Source organism: Grus americana, chromosome 28, assembly GCF_028858705.1.
Source record: "Grus americana isolate bGruAme1 chromosome 28, bGruAme1.mat, whole genome shotgun sequence".
Taxonomy (NCBI): Eukaryota; Metazoa; Chordata; class Aves; order Gruiformes; family Gruidae; genus Grus; species Grus americana.
The window spans coordinates 2,456,894-2,472,480 of NC_072879.1; the positions used below are offsets into that span (position 1 = coordinate 2,456,894).

General features: G+C 45.4%; 1 protein-coding gene across 8 annotated transcripts in view; it reads right to left on the reverse strand.

Annotated features, from left to right (window-relative positions):
- CRTC1 (CREB regulated transcription coactivator 1) overlaps nucleotides 1–9,655 on the reverse strand; it is a 51,336-nt gene extending 41,681 nt beyond the window's left edge. For all 8 annotated transcript variants that reach the window (XM_054805334.1, XM_054805333.1, XM_054805330.1 and 5 more), the window contains exon 1: nucleotides 9,478–9,655. In XM_054805334.1, coding sequence (XP_054661309.1) covers nucleotides 9,478–9,603 — 126 coding nt within the window. In that variant the 5' untranslated portion in view covers nucleotides 9,604–9,655. The remainder of the gene's footprint in view (nucleotides 1–9,477) is intronic.
- Between the last annotated feature and the right edge of the window lie 5,932 nt (nucleotides 9,656–15,587).

Sequence of the window (15,587 nt, forward strand, 5' to 3'; positions counted from 1 at the left end):
ACCAGAATGTTTAACTTTTGCGGAGAAAGGGGAAGGGGAGAGGGAAGAAGGTAGTTGGTTTTCATGCTGCAGGTTTTTTTATTATTATTATTAATTTCTGCTTTACACCAGCAGAACTTTGCATAGTGGCAATTCTTTAGGCATTAGCTGCATTTAACTTTCTCCAAAAAATGAACTAACATGAACTATTTGATATTTTGGGGTTCGGGGGCAAAGAATTGGTAAGAACACACCTTGCAGAATTTGAATAAATGAAGTAATAATAATAAATAATAAACAATAAAATTTAATACACAGGCTGTCAGTCTGTGTTTAAAAACACTTTGCTATTTCTGGTGAACAAAGGTTTACTGTTTAAAACTTAACAGTCACAACTGAGTAGCAAGTAAAAACAGGATACAGCACAACTAGAGACTTAAAATAGTGACTATTCTTCAGAGTTCTGCTCTATCACCGGGCAGAGCGCCAAGCTAAGCTACAATATGAACCAAACCTGATTTGCACTGCTTTTAAAAACAAACCAGCTCCCGTGTCAGTTCTGCAAATGCCGCCCTTCTTTTCTGAAAGGGCTTTAAAAAGAGAAAGGCATTTATGTTGCTGATAATTCAATATAATACATCAGCGAGGACTCGTACTTGAAGCTCATAGATTATTTGATAGCAAAAAGAATTCTTTGCCTCTCTGATATATTTAAATCTAGCGCGACACTCTCAAAATCTATTTATTTTCATGATCATTATTAGCTAACAGCATACTTTTAAGAAAACACTCGTTCTGAGCAGCCCAACGTATGTTTGCTGGTTGATGGACAACGCTTCAGAGAACAACAGAGAACGAGCGTCCAGGCTAAAAAATCGTTCCTAAACCATCCCCATTCCTCCTATTGAAATGTCTCAGAAAAGATGAAATAAAAGCAGAGATGCCCTCATTAAGCACGATAAAAATAGCTTTTATGTTCCATTTTTTATTTTTAGCTAAAGAATGAAAATTCAGTTATGTAACCCTACAAGTTTCGTAAATTAGGAGACAAGCAGGGCACGTTTGCGCTCTTTGGAGTTGATCAGCGATCAGGAGAGCACCTAACTCTGTGCCGACAGTAGCCACAAGCACAGCTGGTTCAGTTAAAAACATATTGGTACAGAATAAACATGTGATTTAGCCGCTGCCGAGGCAGAGAAAGCCTTTTCACAATGACCTTCAGTCCATGATACCATTTAACACTTCACCAGTCCCCAAAACCGCCATGGCCTTTGCAGCATGTTCTTCTCTCCAACAGTTCCTCCCACTGCAGCTCAACCTTAAGCCCTCCTATTACAGCTCAAGAAACCATTTGAAGCTCTTAAGATGAGGCATCAGACAATTCTCTAGGCATTAATAATATCTGCCATCAGAGTCAAACTTCTTTGAATGCAAAAGACTCGTCCAACATAATCATTTCACTGCACAAGAGAAAAAATCTAATTACAATGAGAAGGTCAATAAGACATTTGAATCTGAGTAGGCTGGTGGAAACTCGTGCAATATTTAAGATAATATTTTTGTTCTTCCTTCACTAGAAGAGAAATGCCACAGAGGTGGCGAGGGGGAGCAGGGTCTTGTGGAATTGTGATTAAGACTGCAACAAGGACAAGCCTTGTCTGTTGCTCGTACAGAGAGAACAAGGAGAAACCCAGTAATGCCACTCCAATAACTGGTGGCTGCTGAATGGATGCCATGAATACGATCTACATAAGACTTTGCAAGGAAAGAAGAAGGTGAAAAGTCAGTATATTAAACAATCACTGTCTTCCCCCTGGCCACTGAGGTCGGGTTTTTTTTCCCTTAATGCAGCTTATGGGTGTTGAAACACCACTTAAGGACTCTAGAGATAGAGAAATCTTCTGCACAGCTTCTCATCGTTACGAGATGCTGCTTCTACAACGGGTCTAAAGAGGCACCAATGTACAGAAAGGCAAGTCACAAATAACTGATACGCTGAGTTGAGAACTATCACCATCTGCCTGAATATACATATATTTTGGAAAACCAGCTCACATTCCCTCCCCTTGGAGACCTCAGCTGTCCAAGGAAAATAATACTAACATAAATAGTAATAGCTGGGTATCAAAATTAATTGAAAATTCATCTAACAGAACTGCAGTCTGCCATTAACACATCTTACTACTATGTAGTGATAAGTAACCATACTAAAAAACACGAGCAAGTAGCCCAGCAGGGATATCACAGAGGATATTTTCCCAGTCATCAAGAAAAGTGATAGACCAAGCAGGCAAGAATGTAAAATACACATTAAGAAAAATCTGCCTGTAAAATACAGACTTTTAGACAAGGATTGTGAAGTGCTGTAGAATTAATACTGAAGCCTAAAGCCAGAACACATCGTTTCATTCTTCTCTACTTCATTATTTAAGACCTATTTTTTGTGGGTGTGTGGTGGTGTTGTTTTATTGCAAAGGATTGTTCTCGTACAAGGGGAAGAATTTTCAGTTCCCAAGAAATAATTTGCAAAACAAGACTATTATCAACACTCAGTTACAACTTTATAAAGTACCAATGAGATCATACAAAAACATCCCTGGTTGACAAATATGCACTTTTGCAACGCTCGTTTGGCTCAGTAAGTACCAGTGGAGATCTTGACAGAAATCTTATTCCTGGATATCACTTACGCAGCACAAAACATGCTATGCAAACCATTTAAATCAAAGCACATTTTAAACATTAACTCCTACGCACTATCAGATACGCTGATCTTAGCTAATGAGTTAATACTCACAAGTTTGGCTACCACCTCAAGTTTACACCACAGCCCTTGGGACCGCGTCTGTTTATTGAAATGCAAGTAGTTTAGACCAAAAGAAAAAAAGGGAAGGAGCACCGAGGTTGCAATCGGTTGCTGTCACAAAATGAACACTACTGCAAGCTTATGCTCACAAAAAAAATCTACCAGATTTTGACAGTTTGCTTCTTTTCACCCACTTACTCCAATCCTGTCAGCTACCATATATCCTCGACTACAAAGCAACAGCTACTCCAGCACATCTACGAAAACACCAGGGTAAAATTCCAACCATTGCAAGCAGAAACGTTATTTTAAAAAAGAAAAGCTTATTTTATTTTTTTACGATACAGTATTACATTTGCTGAAAAGTGCCCTGAAGTATACTTGAGTTTCAGATCCTACAGTAGGCACAAAAATACTGATGCCAGCGTGGAACGTACCATTAGAGACTGATCGATGCTGTCAGGGAGACTGACAAAACCGTTACAATGCAGCCCAAGAAAATGCTCCTTTGCAATTAGAGGTAGATAACAGAAACCAAAGACAAATATTTACCCTTTAGGACATTTTGTTTAAATCCCTGTTGATCAGTTTTGAGAAGATGCCTACTTTTTGCCATATTAGCATTTTATCACCACTACAACGAAAGCCTCTAGAAATACTTGATAATTTCTTACAGTACAATTTAGACGTCTAGTCAGAGCAGGAAACTGCTAAAGCACACTTCAAAGAAACCCCAAACCCATCTGGTTTAATACGGTCAACCCCTGACACAACCCACTGTGGGCACAGCCATGCCGGAGCTTGCACTAGGACGGCGCTGGGCAGCCACAGGAGTAAAAGAACACATGAGCTTAAACGCGCATAACACTGCTGTCTCAGCAAAGAATCGGGGTCTCGATGCTGATAAGGCACGGTATGCTTCATAACTAAAATCAATGACATTGATAAATTGATTATAAAACTGAAAATAAATGGTTAGTGCTAGAAGTAGCGGTTTGATGAGCAGCAGATTAAAATAAGCGTTGTTTCCAAATTAGCACAGGTAATCCAAGATGGTTAGGAAAATAAAAATGTATTTTACATGATTAAAAAAAAAATCAAATAAAAAGTCATCTAATTGAGAAACCTAACTACAGTTAAAACTGCTTTTCAACACCGCATCCTTACACAATCACATTATGGGCTTTCCAGGGCTTAGGGGTTTCCCCTTCCTTTTTTTTTTTTTTTTTCCTTTCTTTTTGCACTATGCAAAGAACAGCTCTTTTCTGTTTCATCTAACAGGTACCAAAGAGAGTTTGTGCATAGGCCACATGGCTACTAAAATCGTTTTTGCAATACAACGTATTCTTGAAAAATACTTTAAGGAACGAGTCCTGTCGTACCGTTTTGTGGTTTAATGCTTTCCTTACGCAGAGGATACTCGTTTACCTCTGCCCTTCTACTGATGCCAGCGCATGATTCAGATTAACACAGCATCAACTCCTGTTGACTGATGGTTTTGCCATGTCTGTAACTTCTACAGGTTTGCAGCTCCTCCATTTGCAACTATAACTCAAAGTCATCACAGCTACATACTTCAGTTTGTAAATACAAGACCAAGAAAATCAGTATCTAGACCTAAAACTTTTCAGCATCTTAACTACAGGCAAAGCTCCCCTCTGCAAGAATGGCTTTGCAGCTCGGCAATTTTCTTTGAGGGAAAACCCCAAATCACCCTCAAAGAGTTGGAAGAGCTGACTGTACATAACCTCAAGAACATATTGTTACTAAATGAGTAGCATCTATAAATGCACATTACTGCAAATGTTCTCCACCGCTGAAGTTAAAGAAAACTTTGAAATGCAGCACACCGAGCTGAGTTCTACACATTCATCCTGTGAATTACAATTTATACATTGAAATATAGCAGTTGTACGATCACAGTTTCACGTGCCTACAGATCCTTCACAGCTTTGCTACATCATCAAAACAGACGGACTTGGCCACTGCACAGAAAAAGACTTTGTCCGAGAGCTCAAGCAAGCAGCTGTAACGCATGGTAATGATGGAATAATAATTTTAAAAGTCATTGTCTCCTTAAGAAACCAAACACAACAAAAAACTGATGGGGTTTACCAGAAGGAACATTACACTGCTGACTGAAGTATGCAAGTTCTCCAGCATGGCATATCAGAAGCCGACTCGCGTGTTTACCTTGGACAGCTCAGACGAGTTAGGGAAAGCTGACTGTTGCACAAGAACAGAGATTCTTTGTGCCCCTGCGGGTAGCTCACCTCTGCATTTTCACTCTCTGATTTACAGTATTTCTTTCAAAGAATTAACGATGTTGCATCGTTACTTCAGCACGTTCAATGCAGTTACTCGCCCAGCCTGTGTCTGTCAAAAGAATGATGACGGCCACAGCCAGGGGTACAGATGCTGCGATGTGGGGAGCGTTATTTGGCAGTATGGAAACCAACCGACTTGGTTCTGTGTCCTGCTTCACCAGAGAAGTCAGAGGGAGATCACGGATGAAGCCTAAGTGACCAGTTTCTTGGCCTGGAAATGTGCAAATATAGGGGCCAAACCCTGTATTTGGGAAAGTAACAAAGAAGAAAAACACCGTCTAGAGCTTGAAGTCAAAATTAACACTTCTGTTTTGAGAGAAAATCACAATACTATTAAATTGACCAAAACTACTTCCAGCTGAAAGCATTAATCACCATGCTTGGAGGGCTCGGTCCTGATTTTGATGCATTTCTTTAATATCTTTCAGACATTCAAAAATACTACATTACGTAGTCAGGAATTTCTTTTTTATCAAATTATTTAATGAAAACATGCTGAAGATATTAGGAAACATTGCGACACTGTGTCATCAGCAGCAGCTTTTCTCATTTTTAAAACCGCAGATTAGCATTCCCGATGTAACTGAGCTTTTAAATACTGTTTTGCATATTATCTACATTGAACGATGATCTGTGAATGTACAAAGAGACATTTTGATCTCTTCTGCAGCCAGCAGGAAGAAGTAAATGAGTGACTGTCTCATACCTAAGTACAAATTTTGTTACAGGGAGGCGTGCCCCGTCTATGTTTCACACAAAAATACAAACTATGGGGGTTTTACTTAATTTTTATTTAATTTCACTTCAGTTAAATGGCCATCTGTGGATAACTATGCCATTACAGTATATTCCAGTTGAAAAAATTAAACTAAAATTGGATCTTCATATTAAAAATATTCAGGTTTAAAACATAATCACTGACTTTTTACTTCACATAGTTTTCAAGAACTTGAAAAAGCAACACAAGCACACACAACTTTTGGTAACACCTAAAAGTATGCAAGCAAACCCTGTCACGGCACCATCATACAGACTGACAAAGCATTGAATTATGTACTTTGGAACACAGAAAATAAATTTCGGATCACTGAGGAAGACGGGTTATTACTAAAAATCCTCTTTTGAGAAGTGCTGTTAGTAGTAGCTCACTGAAACACCTTCTGCAATTTGTCTACACGGGTGGCTTTGTGTGCAGGAAAAGACTGGAATTCCAGTAGTGCTGGAATTTCACAGAATGTTTCCAAACACCACCATTAACCTGTTTTTTCTTCCATTTTCACTCCAGTAACATCAATATCAGCGCAGGTCTCCAGGCAGGTGGGGCTCGGTGAAGTCAGGTTTTTTGGAGTTAGGGTTGGGGTTGGTTTTTGTTTTTGTTTTTTTTGGGGGGGGGGAATGTCTTTTTTTTTATTTTTTAAGGTAAGACTGCAGGGTCCATAAGAGGGAGCTCAAACACAGCTCCAACTGAAATCCATCAAAACTAAGTGACTTTAACAATATATATTAAAAAAACAATCCTGGAAACCTCAGAGCATCTCCAACTGAATAAGAAGCACCTTTAAAATGCAGGTCACAAGCTATGCCCAAATTTTCTTTAAAATCTTCTATTCTCTAGCATTTGAAGAGCCTTACATTGAAGAGCTCAGCACTATCTGTGTTATCCTGCATGTTAATGTTTTGTTAAATACAATCTTAAAGAGCAGCAACAGCCTTGCATGAGCAAATACATGCAACGCAGCAAGCATCACTGGGCTGTATTACAACAGAAATTGAGAGAAGGCCCTGGTAAACAACCCATCCTTAAACCACAGAAATCAGTGCAGCTCTAAATTTTCATGCTTCACATAAAAAAAGGAAAGCAGCAGAACCACAAGGAAAATAGAGGAGTCAATGTCACACAGAAAAAAAAAACCCCTCCTCTCACCCACTTTGTTACTATGGGACTCGCAGAAATCTCTGGATTATAAACACGAAGGTCCCACTCACAAGACAATTAAGCAGCTCCAGTGCTTCTATCGGCCACCCACCTCCACGACTCTTCACAAGGTCTGTGTCTCCCAGAAAAGCTAAAACGCATTCTTGAATTTGCCAGCTGAAAGACAGGATTTTGTTGCTCCTGAGAATAGGGGAACACTTTTGAAACCAAAACGATTTATTTTTCAAGGGAATTCTTTTTTTCTTTTTTTTTTTTCAACTGAATGGTGAGCACAGTAGAGAAAGAAGGAGTTAATATCATGCTCTGTTTTGTCCTGGGCAAGAAAGATGTATCATAATTTAAGAATCTCAGACCAAACAGCATAAACAGGTGGAAGATTACCAAGTCAGAAAGCAAGCTCAGAAACAGCGTGCGTATGCACAAGAAATGGTGGAACAGTAGTTCTCTGCCTCTGCTACGATCAGTAACTAACAATAATACAGACAAGATGGTAAACATTGCAAAAAGACAATTACTAATAACGAAAAGGCAACAGAAATTTTGGGCTGCTTCCACAAACTGAGTAACGCATTTTCAAACTGACAGCAAAGTGCTGGTTGCCAAATGAAAATGAGAGCAAACAGCAAAGTTGTGCTTAACCCCTTTTTGCTTTCATACTGCATTTTAAACACAGATGAAATCATGGAATTTAGAAGAAAAAGTCTACAAAGGAGACATTTTACTCAGCTATTTGGTCAGTGTTTCCATCACTTCAGTACCCAGAATCCTCAGACAACTTATTCATCTTGGGTCCTTTTCTCAGTACCAGGTTCTTGAAAATAAGATGGGTTTCCATCTGCAAAACCTGGATTAGGAACACTCAGATTTGCAAGAAACTGAATTAGGATTCCGACTTATCTTGCTGAAGATGAATGTTAAACGTAAGAGTTAATCGAAGGACAACCTGTAACTGCAGACTTCAAGAACACCCAGCTCTGAGTGGCAGCCAAGGACTGACCATCAAAAGGCAAAACCCCGGGGCACCGACTTACACAGGCAGACAGAGGTGCAAGAAACAAGACTCCAGCAACTGCAAACATCTCTAAATCGTCCTCACTCTGCTCTCAACTAACTCTAACAGCGACTCAGACAGCATCTTCTATGAAACATCAACAAATAGTTTAGCATGAACGAAGCTTCGGCCTCACACCTTGCCAGGCGAGAGCTGACAGAAGCAGCATGCCTTTCTATTACATCTGACCAGCAGCAACAATTCAAACCAAATATTTACCCTATCCTGACACAGAGGAATAAAAGGAAACATTTTACTGCAAATCTAACTCTATGTTCTCTTGTTCCCATTCCTGTGAGGGTTCAGCCACAAACAAGATCGTAGATTTTCTTTCAACAGTTAAAAGAAAAACAAAAATATTGACACAAGCAGGTGAAACAAGAACCGTACAGAAAAGCTCTGACATCCCTATACCTAAAGCAGAAAAGGCATCTGATGTTCGGAAAGCGCATTCGTTATGCCCTTAATTTCTGCTGATGGGCTTTGCAGAGACATCAGAAGGCAGGGAGGATTTGGAAGTGCAGCAATTTGTGCCTACAACAACTGGAGTATAACAGGAACAACATTAGTGACACGAGTCCAGCAGCTCCCGCCAGGTCTCTGCACACCCATGGGCGCTCCGCGCCCACATGCCCCCGCAGCGGGGGAACCGGGGCCTGGGGCCGGAGCCTGCCCCGCCGCACTTGAAGGAGCGGGGGATGCTCCGCAGGGCCCCGCGGGAAGCGCTCCTTAGGGAGGCCGGGACCCCTCCGCCCCAGTTTGGGCCTGGCCCGGGGTGAGGAACCGGGACCCTCCCCTCAGACCTTGGTGAAGGAACCGGGACCCTCCCCTCAGACCGGGCCTGGGGAGAGAGGGGTCCCCCAGCCCCGCCACAGAGAAGCTCCCACCCAGCCGGGCCCGCTCCGGCGCAGACGTGAGGGGGGCTGCCCCGCCCCTGCCCCGGCGCAGAGGCCCCCCCCGCCCCCCTCCGACGGGGACACTGGGGACTGCCCCCCCACGGGGCCCTGCCCCGGTGCCCCGCGGAACGCACCTGCCCCCCCGCCGCCCCGGCCCGCCTGGCGGCAGGTGCCGCTCTTCGGAGGATGCTCCGGGGCGCGGGCTGGGCCCGGTGCCGGGGAAACGGGAGCGGCAGAGGGGGGGGGGGGGGGGGAAAGCAGCGGTGGGGGCGGCGCGCGGCCCCCCGCCCCGCACCGAGGGCGCCGCCCGCCCCCGCCAGGGGGCGCTGCCCGCCGCCCCGCCCGCCGCGCGCCGCCGCTGCCCCAGGGCCGGGGGGCTCCGCGGGGGGCGCCGCCCCTCCCCCCCCCGCCCGCCTCCGCCGGGGGCGCGCGCGCCGGGCAGCGCCGGGGGCGCGCGCGCGCGCTCGGTAGCTCCGGCTCACCCGGTGGGCGCGAGTCAGGCTCAGGTCCTTCATGACCTCCTCGAAGGCCGCCGTCTCCTCCGCCTGCTTCTGGTTGTGCAGCGCGATCTTCTCGCTGAATTTCCGCGGGTTGTTCGAGGCCGCCATCTTCCCCCGTCCGCATCCCCCTCCCCGCGCCGGAGGGGGCGAGGCGCATGCGCCGGGCGGGCCGACCGGGCGGGCGGGGGACTACAGGGCGCCTGCGCGACGGCGGCGAGGGGCGGGAGGGGGCGGTGAGGGGGCGGAGGAGCGCATGCGCGGCGCAGCCGGCGGCGCGCGCGGGAGGTGGTGGCCGGCGGCGCGCCTGCGCAGCACAGGGGCTTCCCCCGTCGACGTGAGGGGGGAGGGGGCGCGCGGCACGCATGCGCGCTGCCGGCCGGGCGTCCTGAGGTGGCGGCGGCGGCGGCGGCATCGGTGTCCCTGCGCTCCTGCCGCTGCCCGCCCCTCTCCCCCACACCCCTTGTTATCGCCTCCCCGGGAGTTGGTTCGCTTGGGACCGCAGCATCCTCCCCCGGAGGTGGCGGGCATCCCCGCCGTCGCGCTGTCCCGGCGGGCTGGTATCTTCGGGCAGGCCCCGCGCGTCGCGGCTGAGGGCGCTTCCCGCCGAAACTCGACGCGGTCCGTGGCGTCGCCTCCGGTGTCCTGCGCGGCACACCGAGAAGGCCTGGCAACGGGGGGGGTGTGGTGTGCGTTCGTGTGTTGCCGCTGGGCACTGACATAGCAAACTCCCGATCCTGAAGTGGGAGGCAAATCCCAAATCTCTAAAACGCCAGGTATTTTTCAACCACCGAATTTAAAAATCTCAATTTTACTTTTTTTCTATCTAAAGTTACTGAGATGTTAGTTGGCTTCTTGCAGAGGTTTTTTTTCCCCCACTTCTGAAAACAGTTGGGAGAATTTCCTGAACAAATCTGTTGTCCCAGCACCTCACACAGAGCTGCTGGGCCCTGCTGAGGCTCGAGGTGAAAAAGGTAGCCAGCTCCTGCTCCTCCACTGCAGCAGGGAAAGACAGGGAGAGGAAAACAAGCTACGAATTCATTTAGCAAGTCTTCAGATAAGCAACAGTTCCTACTCTGCCTCTTCCTGCAAGGTAAGATGTGAAGCTACAAGACAGGCAATACCTGTACATCAGAAATCTAGTTCCAAGATACCAAGTAAAGGCATTATTTCTGGGAGAGGTTTAGGAATTGGGAGTGTCTCCTGTTTTCATGGTCCATTGAGGTGTGGTGCACAGTGAGCAGAAGATGCTACCACAGCTGTTCTGAACAACACAGAACAAAACGGTGCAGTCATCCCACACGAGCACGTCTTCACTGCCAAACTCCCTTCTCCCTCTCCCGTGGCGTTCTGCATACGCAGGCTTCTTCGCGGTGAACCCTCAACTCTACATCAACACCGTCAGAGACTTGTTTCCTCTCCCCAAGGAGTAAGGACCTTGGCCAACACAGCCAGTGATGTGCGTGGGACGCAGCGTATCTGTCACGGGGACGGGATGACAGGCAGAGATGACCCTGCTGGGATGTGAGTGGGCAGTTCTAGGGAGTACAGCCGTTTCAAAACACAAGCTTAGGCTGCTAAGCCATTGATTCCAGCTGTGTTAACATCAGATTGGTGCAAAGCACTGCGATATGCAGGACACACGCATTAGGCAGTAATAAATCCTGACAGTACTGTTTCCCAACACCCACGCGTTGCCCTTTACACTTTCCTTTTTACAAAGTGACAGAGATAAAATGGACACACTCCTTTTTTGGTGCTTGCTCCAGTAACCAAATCCAGTCATGGTTGAACTATCGGATCAAAGAAATTAAACTCTGCTCTCACTTCCACTACAGATCACCTTTGTGGCCTTGGTTTAGTCAGTTTACCAGTCATTTATAAGCGTTTCCTGCCCACATAAAAATAAAGAGATAATTATCCACCGCTGCAAGGCTGTTTGAGATGGATGGATGAAACTCAGTTCAGCAACTGTCAGGATTAGCGTTAGCCACAAAGTCACGTCCCACCCTAAATTCTTGTTGCCAACTTGCACTTAAAGTTTATAACGTGGTGTGAGATACCATCGCAGAAACACAGAGCCAGGACTTAAAAGATCATCCAGGCCCTGGCAGGATCAGCCCTTCCTCTGTCATTCCTGACAGATGTTAGTCTAACCACTTCTTGCGTTTTTCACCAGGAATAAACAACCAGCACACACATTCAGTTAAATACCCTGTAGCTGTGCACATGAACAGCATATGACCTACAAAATTGGCCTGTCATGCTAAAAGCATATAAATCATAAAGATTTAAAATTAAGATACCTATTATGCACATTGTTTTGGCTTGAGAAGCGAGACGATAATTTGTTGAGTTACCCTGGATTTAATACCATAGGTGGTAATATCAAACATCTAGAGACCCAGCTGCCACTCTGCCTCTTCTATAGCACCAAGAGATTAAGTGCCTGAGATGAAACTTGATAAATTTTCCCCTCTTGGATCTCCCAAGATTGAAGAGAGTGAAATCTCCCCTCCGACGGCTGCTCCTGCTTGTGGTTGGCAGGGAAGGAATGCAGATGGCCAGGGAGGTGGGGGGGTTACATCTTCCTCCCTTTTCTTACTGTTTCGCCTGTGCAGCTTTATCAGATTGAATTCCAGTGTGCAACCCGGACCCTGCTTCTGCTCTTAAATTCTCCAATTTTAAAACAGTTGGTGTAACAAACTTCTCCTCGATACAACATTTGTGTTTGCTGAGTTGCTTCTGGAATTTCTCACCCACTCACGGCTCCACGTTTTGGGGTGTGGGTGGATCTGAATGGCTGCTAAGTGCATGACCTAGCAGACAATGTAAATCTTGACTGCATTAAGGCATTGGCAAGGAGACATTTGAGACGGGTGCCAGGTTTCCTTCTTCCTCCACCGAAGGAGATATGCCATGCATTTGACAAAATTATGAGCTCATACCATAAGTATTATTTATGTCTCCTGCCGTCTTCACCTTGAGCACATATGGGACCATGTGAGAACAACTTGATCTCACTAGAAAGCTGCGATGGGATCCCCAGAGACAGCAGTCCTATCTCCCCCAGCCTTCCAGACGCGTTTTTAAAAAGTTTCTTGTAACTGAGAATCAGAGCTTTGCTCTGAAGCAAAGAATCATCAGACAACCGGGCTGTCGTGTTCACATCTGCTTTTGTTGCAAACAAACTCCTTACTGAGCAACCTGCAGCTTCTTAGAGCAGATGCAGCTGAGAGCACGCAGGTTGCGGGGAGGAGGTTGTGTTTACTTACCACTTGTTTGTTATCCTCCAGGTCCTCTGGAATTGCTCTGGCAGACGAGATCCAGCTACTTCCGTACTCTCCCTTAGAGGCTTCAGAGGAAGGTGTGAGGTCGAACAACTTGCACAACAGCAGACAGCAGGAGATTGCGCCTTGCTTGACAAATAAGCTGACATTTTTTTGCCTACAGACACAAAGATTTTGATCTCTCACACTTCCTACTTAATGTTCCTGTTGACGTTCCCATTATCCTCAGAGAAGAATATCCTCTGAAGTCCACAGAGTCCCTAGTTCCAATGCTATTTTGAACTGAGCTCCAAATCATACTTTCAGGGGGAAGACATTCTCTTGTTTCACTTGTAATTTGTGACCATCTCTTTAATTGAAGATATCCTTGTTTCCAGAGGGCAGATAAAAGCACCTGAATTACCCTCTCTACACCGCTCATCAAATCTGATGAGCCGTCCAAGCAAACCAACTCAGAGTCACACAGAACACTCGGTTCTGCCCTCTATACCAATATTCCCTCACCATCCTTCCAGTTTAGTTTCTCTACCATTCCCTTTAAATTCTAAAATTACAGAAAGCAAGCAAACACCGACTGCTAGAAGATATTACTCTCATTTCTACGAGTCGTATCTTCTGTTGCTCTGAAATACTTTGGCAACCACACAGAGGATTCTGTTACGGTTATTTTTCCCGGAATCAAGGCTTGGCTTCATGCCCCACTGAAGCAAGACGTATTCCCATGATGCTCAGGTGATGTGGTGAGCCGGTAAAGCGGCAGCCACTCTGTGTCCTTCTAAAGATAATGCTTGAATGGTAGGCAAGGTCTTCTATGCGGGTAAAGTCACAGTCAGCACTAAAAAGGGAGGCACCAGTGAGAATCGTGCACTTTATTGAAACAAACAGGAAACTGGGAAATACTTTTTTTACCACTAGGAGATTACAGCATTGCAAATCAAATTGTAGATCAGGCAGAGAAGCACGGCAGAGCGCAAGATGTTTCCTTCCATAGCCGTCTGTCACATCAAAGTTCAGAGATTTGGTGATATTCTATACAGAACATAGCAGAAAATATTTTCTTTTTAAATCTCACGGTTCAGCTCTAGAGACGTGTGCTAAAAGGGTGACAAGTAACAGATTTAAAATCCAAACTTTTTTTGCAGACGTTTCCTGAGCACTCAGGTATAATAAAACAGCTACAGGGTAGGCAACAATCCCTGGCGTGAAACCGCACAACTTCTGGGACAGAGCCGTTCTCTTTGCCCTACGCGCAGCAACTTCACTTGCACACCAAACGAATAAGGTGTGCAAATGCAGCACAGGTTACGTCTCTGCGAGGATTGCTTTACTGGGACAGGAACAGTGGTGTGTCCTATCAGCAATTAATTTCTTCTATGATGCAGCCGTGCTTACAAACTCTTTTGTAGCCGTAAAGTATAAGCGCCTCCTTTCTCCCTCCCTCTTCCTGCTACCAAAGCAGAACAAGCTGCATTGATAAACCCGCTGGATGGGATCAGGGACAGTGGCAGTTTTCTCTTGCAAAGTCTGTAGCGCAGATCTGGCTGTAGCCATTTTAAGGCTGCAGTTCAGCAGAGCACATCAGTGCATGGCGGTTATACCCTATTTCAGCAAAATACCTACGCGTATATTTAACAGCAAACTCTGCACTGGACTGCAATACCATCTGAAGTGCCTCCCAGAATGTGTGCCTTGCGCTACTTGCAAGCCTCTGGGCTTTGCAGATGAGGGAACTGTGCCTCGAAAAAAGTGCATTTCTAAGAAGTTCCTTTCGGGCCTCTTGGATAGCAGCAGCAAGTCATTCGCTCGAACTCTAACTGGTGTCCTGAAAAGTCCTCAGAAGGAATGTAACAACTTATTTTTCACTGTGAAAATGGGAGGTTCTCCACTGCAAGCTATAAGCCTTGAGCTGAAAACCTGCCGAACATCTGGCCTGGGATCAAGGTTTGCTTTGATGGTCATTCACGGTACAACGGGTGGACACATTTCTACAACGGGTGGACACTTACTACCAACAAAAGCGGGAAGGACAGAGTCGTCCTTCCTTCCCTCTCTTACCCCCCATGTAACTGCAACAGCTGCAGTCCAACAGAACGCACCAGGCTTCCAGAAAGACTCGGATACCACAAGGAAAAGCCTCAAGCATGGAGCAGCCCCATAAAAGCAGAGGAAGGCTGCAAGAAGCACGGGACAGCTGCCCTAGCCTGCACAACTCATGGGCAAACACACATGTGCTTGCACATGGAGAGCATCTCTACTCATCCAAGGACTAAACGTGACCCCCCTTCCATGGGACATGCTCTGATTTTCTTCCTAAGAAATGGCCAGTACACGCTTTTGGCATAAAGAAGCTTTCATCACGTGAGAACCCTGAAGCATGCAAAATTAAGGTCCAGACATGCTAACAGCACCATGGGGCAAATTTCTCTCTTCCAAACCTCAGTGAAATTCATACATTCCTTCTAAATCCAGTTGTAAACCACTATCCTTAAGGCACTAATACTGAATGCAAGTATTGATACTGCCAAAGAGTAAATCTGCATCCATAAGGAGGATCACATGTTTAAACAAGACCCCAGGCAAGGGGGGGGGGGGGGGAGGGAAAAGAAGGATGAATTTAAAGCTAATAATTGCAAACTTTGTAGGGAGACACAGATTAGCAGCCTGATTACAAACATACATGTAAAATAGTTTTTAGTACATTTTTCAAAGCATCGTGACCGGAAGATACACATCAAAAATATTAAACTCAGCTAAATGGATAAATTCTGCTCTAGGTACTCCAGTGTTAATGTAGTGCGACTCCAG